General features: G+C 40.1%; 1 protein-coding gene across 1 annotated transcript in view; it reads left to right on the top strand.

The window, feature by feature from the left end:
• The window catches only part of sec14l7 (SEC14-like lipid binding 7), a 12,312-nt gene extending 4,976 nt beyond the window's left edge, over positions 1-7,336 (top strand). The window contains exons 3-12 of the mRNA XM_008423262.2: positions 1,056-1,099; positions 1,816-1,878; positions 1,949-2,137; positions 3,183-3,278; positions 3,361-3,421; positions 3,519-3,602; positions 4,211-4,317; positions 4,397-4,536; positions 4,920-5,089; positions 5,285-7,336. Coding sequence (XP_008421484.1) covers positions 1,056-1,099; positions 1,816-1,878; positions 1,949-2,137; positions 3,183-3,278; positions 3,361-3,421; positions 3,519-3,602; positions 4,211-4,317; positions 4,397-4,536; positions 4,920-5,089; positions 5,285-5,415 — 1,085 coding nt within the window. The 3' untranslated portion in view covers positions 5,416-7,336. The remainder of the gene's footprint in view (positions 1-1,055; positions 1,100-1,815; positions 1,879-1,948; positions 2,138-3,182; positions 3,279-3,360; positions 3,422-3,518; positions 3,603-4,210; positions 4,318-4,396; positions 4,537-4,919; positions 5,090-5,284) is intronic.
• Positions 7,337-7,539: the final 203 nt, after the last annotated feature.

Here is a 7,539-nt window from a genome sequence, read left to right as displayed (position 1 = left end):
AAAACATCTGACATACACACATGAAAACCAGAGGGCAGCAGATCATGTGAAAATATAATATTTGTGTCATTCTCAAAACTTTTGGCCATGACTGTACAAATACAAGAACACAGACACACATGCACTCAACTGCATGCAGCAGGAAATGGACTTTAGCACAAGATCTGCTATCGGAGCAGGCACCACTAGAGAAGAGGTGCATGTTTGTATTTCTACCCATATTTATGACTTAGTACTGGCTTCTATTAACTTTAGTAACTGCTCTTACCCTCACACCAGTACCTGTATATTCCTAATTCAAACCTTAACCAAAACTTAATTTACACCATACATTTAAACCTAACCTTTATCCCTGAAAAGTGTGCTCACCCACTTCAGGTCAGGCTTTGGCCCTCATAAGGCGCATTGGCCTTCAGAAGGTTATTGAATATACTGGAAAAGTTCCTAAATAAGCAGCACGGACCTCTTTAGAGCATAGCTTAGATAAAGGCCCAAAAGGAATCAGAATCTGTTGTTAGGGGACATTTTGCTGTGTTAGACCACAAGGAAAGCATGACAATGGACCAGCGCTGCACTTTCATCTTATTAAATGGGATTCATGAATTCAACTTACTGACTCTTCTTGAACCTCCTACATTAAGAACCTAAGTTGAGATCATCTCCACAATTTGGAGGCACTACTGGGATTCAAACCCAGAATCTCCGGTTTACCAAACAATTTTCTAGAAACAAGTGAATTTTAATTCCATTTCTTTTTATCAAATTTGGGGGCTTTCTCTTTCTCCCCTGAAGATATAATAAAATTATTTATTCCCAACAGTTCATATAACTTATATGTTTCTTGCTGTTAAGAAATAAGACCAAACAATATGTCTCAAAAAGGTCATCAGTGTGGAATATCAGGGAATATTTCCTGACACCAGTGTCTCCTTCAAACTGGTGTGAAGGAGACATAATTACCAAACCAAAGAATAACTGCATGTGCTCTGTGCTGACTGAAATAAAACGTTCATGTTTTCACATGGACGCTCTCTCTTCTGTTTCTCTCTTCCCAGCTCGTAACTTCAATCTTCAGAAATCAGAGAACATGATCAGGAAGGTGAGATTTTTGTGATCTCTCTGCCTTGTATCTCAGACTCATCTCAAGTCTTTACATTTTTCCTACACAGTTTTTACATTCATCTAGCAAATATTGCTTTTCACTTTATTGATTTTTACCTACAGACTGCACAAGGAGGTTATATAATATGTAGCATTGTTAATAATTGAACAGGAATTTCTCAACTGGTTTTTGTTTTTGGTCTCCATTAGTGAACTTTTGACAGCTGGGCATGTATAAATCTGCAGTGGAGATTATAATCTCTTCTGCCAACATTAGTTGAGGCGGCAGCATCAGAGCTAAAGAAGCTCAACAACCTGATAAAGAATGCTGGTTCTGTTCTGTGGTGTGTCTGGAGATGACGGTGCACATGGACAATCCATACTTTTCTGGATTACCCAGAAAATCCAGAAAAGTCTCAGCAACCCTGACCGTCTTCTTTATGAAACTGTTGTACAACAACAGAGGGTTTTCAGTCAGAGGGTTTCTCAGATATGCTGTGATACCTACTGCTGTAGGAGATACTTCACAGCCACCATCATCTACAATAAGTCTTTGAAGAAAATTGTGTTCTATGACATTTAATTTCTCTCTGGGGTTAAGAAAGAATTTCTGAACTGAATTTGGTTGTGCTGGAGTTTTTCGTCATTCGTTTTACTTCCTGGTTTTTGTGAGACTCTTATTTCTTCTTCTGCTTCCTTTTCCTTTTCTTACAGCATGTGGAGTTCAGGAAGCAGATGAAAGTGGACACCATCATAACTGACTGGAAGCCTCCAGAGGTAACTCGCCCGTCTGAGATGCACTCCGTTGTCTCGATGTTTGATGACGCTCATGCTTGTCCTTCTCAAGGTTATTGAGAAGTACGTATCCGGTGGGATGTGCGGCTACGACCGAGAGGGGAGTCCCATCTGGTACGACGTGATTGGCCCTCTGGACCCCAAAGGCCTGCTGCTGTCAGCCACCAAACAGGACTTCCTGAAGACGAAGATCAGACACATCGAGATGCTGCAGCGGGAGTGTCGGAGGCAGTCTGAGAAGGTCTGGAACAAGCTTTCCTCTCACGTCTAAACCTAGACTCACTTTTTTCCCTCCCTTTTTACATTTTTTTCACCTCCAAACTTTGTTTTTCCCTTTATCTGTTTCTGTTCTCTTCCCCTTGTCTCTTAATTTTTTGTGAGAAACAGAAGAATGTTTGCTTCTCCTAAAACTGTTTTTCACAAACATGTTTGTAAATGTACGTGTCGCATTTTGAGCTCACGTCACAGCATAGAACTTGAAATTGTCCCCGCAACATCTTAATATATGCATCCTGAAATGAAAATATTAATCTCTTAATGCACTTAAGAGATCTTCTTTGCTCATCCTAATGAAAACTGCGATTCTTATTTTGTAAATGTGACTGGCCAAGACACACAGGCATTTTGTAAACTCAAATGCCTACTGAAGCATTTTTGAGTTTACAGATTCTGAAAGTGTTGATTCTAATCTTTGTTTTCTCTCAGCTTGACGTAAAATAATTATTTTAGTTTAGGTGTTATAGATGCAGTTAATCAGCATGGGGCGCAACGCTCCTCACATCCTTGTCACTGTCATATCACACTCAAGCAGGGCGGACCTCTGCGTGCCAGTGGCGTACTATGTATCATAATGGTATTCTAAAAACAAAAGTTCTGCAACTCACCCCGAGAAACTGAAAAATATCCCTGCAGACATGAATTTCTCTGATCATATAGCTCGGGTGATGTTTTCTTCATACCAGTATTTTCAGCTTTTCATTTGAGTGATTCAGTCTTAAGCTATTTATCCATTATTATTTTTAAACACAATCCTTTGGTAGGGTAATTGTACGTGTCGTACTTTGAGCTCACATCACGGCAAATAACGGTTGTTTAAATGCAGTACATTGCAGACCACTAGGGGGCACCCAGAGACCACAGGCTGACCTAGACTCACTTTTTTTCCTCCATTTTCTTCATCTTCCTTCCAGGTTCAAACTTTTTTCCCTTCCTCTGTTTCCATTCTCTTCCCCTCATATTTTCTCTCCTCATCTCTTCCTCTCACATGTCCTCTCTGTCTGTCTCAGCTCGGGAAGAACATAGAGTCCATCACTCTGATTTATGACTGTGAAGGACTTGGACTGAAGCACATTTGGAAACCTGCTATTGAGACTTACGGAGAGGTTTGTCGCTCGCTCTCACATTCATCACACGCTGTTTCTCAGAGCCTTAGTCTGTGTCTGAGCTGCTCTTTATCTCCTGCAGGTCCTCACCATGTATGAAGACAACTACCCTGAGGGGCTGAAGAGGTTGCTCCTCATTAAAGGTACCTCACCTGATTTGCGACATGGTCTCACTATTGTTCAAGTTGTGTTTTCAAGTTGAAGTTGAAGAATTTCTTTATTTTGTTATTTTTGCTGCAGCTCCAAAAATGTTTCCGATGGCCTACAACCTGATCAAACACTTCCTGTGTGAGGAAACGCGACGGAAAATCGTGGTTTTAGGAAGTAAGATGACTCGCCTTCATATCTCTTCAAACTATAACGTCTCTGACATTGATCTGTTTAATGTTAACTTGTATTATTCCTTTTATTAAATTATATTGGTTTATGCTTTTTTATTACAGAATTAATAGTAATTCTGCAATAAATAATCATAGTAGCGATAAATAAATAATCTATTATTTAAGACATTGGACTCAAATTGTAAGATTACCACAGGACTATAACGCAAACGCGGGGAAATGTATGACGGAATATTAGGCTAAGAATTTTTTATTATTTAGAAAATAAAGTAATAATATTACAAGAATAGAATCATAATAATACAAGCATCAAATCATGATATGTCAATAAAGTGGTAATAATACAAGAGTAAAGTTGTAATACAATGATGAAAAAAGTCATACTGCGAGATTAAAGTCAAATTACCAGAATAAACTTGTAACAATATGAGAGTAGTTGTACTAAAGCAAGAGTAAAGTCATAATTAAATGAGAATAAGGTTCTAATAAAACTACTATTTGGACATAATTGCAAATTATGTCCAAATTATTTGTTTCCTTCATTCCTATGGTTTTACTGACTTTTTCTCCTAATTGTTTGGCTGTTTGGAGGTAACTGGCAGGAAGTGCTGCGCAAGCACATCGACCCGGACCAGCTTCCTGTGGTGTACGGAGGAACCCTGACCGACCCTGACGGAGACCCTCGCTGCAGAACGATGGTGAGCAGAGAAACCCTCAGGCAAGATCCAGTTTGTTTGGAAGGTTCTGAAAGAAATGATTCATCCGTTGCACTTCTAGATCAACTACGGCGGGAACGTTCCCAAGTCTTACTACGTGCAGGAGTCGCTGAAGGTTCAGTACGACAGCAGCGTCACCATCAGCCGCGGCTCAAGCTTGCAGCTGGAGTACGACGTCGCTGCCCCCAGCAGCCTCCTCAGGTATGACAGCAGGTGCAAAAATCTGGTCGGAAACACACTGAGCAATAACACGCATTAAGAGAAACAACTCTTTTTGATGTCAAAAAAATTTGGGAAACGTGTGTGTTAATAACTTTGTAGTTATTGATAGATTCTTGTTTATTTTAGAAAAAAATACAATACCTCCCCTTAATACTACATTACATTATGTATTTTTAATTAAAACATACGAACTTCAGTATCTTCTGTCCTTGCAGCTTCACTGTCTCCACCCATCTGCGTCTCATTAACGTGTCTTTTTTCTAGTTTCAACAAATATCAGTTATGTTTTAGTACATGTAGGGAATGTGTTTTAAAAAAACAAATGTATCAGTAGAATAAGACGCAGTTCTGTTCCCTACTAGGTGGCAGTTTGCCAGCGATGGCGCAGACATCGGGTTTGGAGTGTACCGGCGCACCAAGGACAGCGGGAGTCAGAAGGTAGCCGAGATGGAGCAGGTTCTTCCCGGTGAGCGGTACAATGCTCACATGGTCCCAGAAGACAGCTGCCTCACCTGCTCGGAGCCGGGAGTCTGTGAGTAACCGCTCGTTTTCCTCAGGTTTATCTGGATGTTTGTCAAGAAAATTGGTCAAAATGTATGTATCTCTACATATGTATGTGAATGGGTAAATCTGGCTCTGCTATAAAGAGTTTTGTGTGGTCTGTGTGTAACAAATGTGTCTGTGTTCTCTGCTAGCTGTTGCCAACCACATCCCTTGTCCCTTGCAGATGTGCTGTGTTTTGACAACAGCTACAGCATCCTCCAGTCCAAGAAGGTTAGCTACAACGTGGAGGTGATTCCTCCTGCGGATGAACAGCTGCAGACTCTGTGCAGCAGAGGGGACGTGAGGCTGCAGTGAGGACACGCAAATGTTACATCTCACATTTTGGTCACCTCGCTGCCTCACGACGACTGGATTTAACCTCAGCGTCTCTCAGTGCACTGCGCGTTAGTTCCTAATTGTTTGGAGCCTTAATTGTAAAGCTGATTAATGTGAGGATGAGAAGCAGTACTGTGAATGCAGTGCACCGAAACCGTGCCAGAATGATTCAGGACTGAACCACAGAGGTCAGTTCAAGCAGTCCAGCTGAGATTCCATAGTTATCAAAGTATGCATTGCATTAACTAGATTATGATAAGTGCATGTTAATTAATAATGATAATTTTTCAGATAATATTTATTTTTGGATCAATTTCCTGCATGATTAGCTAGATCATGAACACAACACATTTACACTTTTGGGTGATCCAGAGTCACCAGTAACAGCTGCCTCACACCACCTGGTTGTATTTTCAGCACTTTGCTGAACTTTGTTGAGTTCTGCTTTTAAAGTCGATGTATATAACAGCAGGACCTGCCATGTTCACCAGCGGTGGAGCTAGAAATTTCCCGTTGCTCACTCAGAAGTGGCCAACAACTGAGCGGCACCAGAGTTCAGAGCACAACATCAGTATTGTATTCATAAATTTATGCTGTCTAATCATATTTCACTGCTGCCACCAGCTGTTTTGGAGGTGTGGTCGATGACAGGTTACTCTCTGGCTCCGCCCCTTCTCTTCATACCTTCTACCCACCATTTCCAGACAGTAAAGCAATCTGGAATGTGAGGTAAAGAAAATGAGGTGCGTGTGAGGGGAACGTGATCTCATGTCTTGGTTTCTTCTGAAGTCAGAGTCTGTGCAGTAAAACAAGGTATCCCACAGACGCTGAATCACTTTTTTCTTCTTGACTTGTGGCCTAAAGTCACAAATGTGTACTAACCCCAGTATTACCCTGGAAACCAGCTCTCTCCCTGGTCTTTTACCATAAGGGACAGCATTTCCTCCACATGGGAAGGAGTCTGCTGAAGTGCGTCCCACTGGGAGGAATCCTCAGTCCCAGAATCTCATGCAGTTGAACTCGATATTAGCCAATTCTTTGCAAATGAACCTGTAAGATTTTTGTCAGTGTCAAAAACAAAAATGAGACATTTATTCAAATTTAGACCTGTACATTTCCTCAGTATTTAGTATAATCTCCTTGAACCCTTATGAATTAGGTGAAATGTTTTCGGATATCTTTCCACAAGATCAGGGGTTGGTGATGGCCTTTGGTCATCCTTAAAACCTTCTGTGCTTGTGATTGATGTTTGTTTGAAATACCCACTCCTGACTGATGTTATGGTACCACCTACAGTATTGTGTACAGTGCACCAGCCTCTAGAAGAAAATCCCTCCCCAACATGCTGCTGACACCTCCTTTCTTCAGTTTATGTGAAGAAACACTAAATTTTATGTACCAAAACATGTTCTTCTGGCGATAATCCATCTGATTCCTGAAAAGACTCTTTAAATTTTTCCCAGATTTGGATAGAATTGTTTGAAAAGATAACTGTGGCTCCTAAAGTCTTTTGGAAATTGTATCCATCTTAGCTGCCTTTTCCCCCATGATGTCAAGCAAGGAAGCAGTCTGCATAAAGTGTTGCCTTAACACATATTCACCGAGTGAGAATAAGTGATTATTCATATTTTTAAGTAATGTAAATATCTAGTTTTAATATTCTTTGTGTGCAATCTGTTAATGAAACCACTTGACTGATCTTTGTGTGTTGACCTGTTTTTAATAGCAGCCAAAAATAAAAAATAAAAAACAGGAGGGAGATGCCACTGAAGTATTGACTCTGCAAGCTAGAAACTGTTAGGGCATGTCATAAATTTATTTTAATTTATGAACGCTTCATTACGTCAAGGTTAATGTTGAAATGTTGCAATAAAAACCTATTGTGTTTAAATATGCCAAATTGCTTTTATATGTTTTGAACTTTATTTAATTTTTTCACAAATCCCCTTTTCTGTTGTGCCTTTTAAATGTATGAAATTCACTTAATAACTGATCGATATTTTCTTGAGCAGAATCAACTTGATTCGCCAAGTTTGTGCATACAACAGATTTGATTTCAGTACCGCTGAAATCCGCATATATTTTATAGGTCATATAAAATTC

This window comes from Poecilia reticulata, linkage group LG12 (assembly GCF_000633615.1).
Source record: "Poecilia reticulata strain Guanapo linkage group LG12, Guppy_female_1.0+MT, whole genome shotgun sequence".
NCBI lineage: Eukaryota > Metazoa > Chordata > Actinopteri > Cyprinodontiformes > Poeciliidae > Poecilia > Poecilia reticulata.
This window is presented reverse-complemented; position numbering and strand designations above follow the sequence as displayed.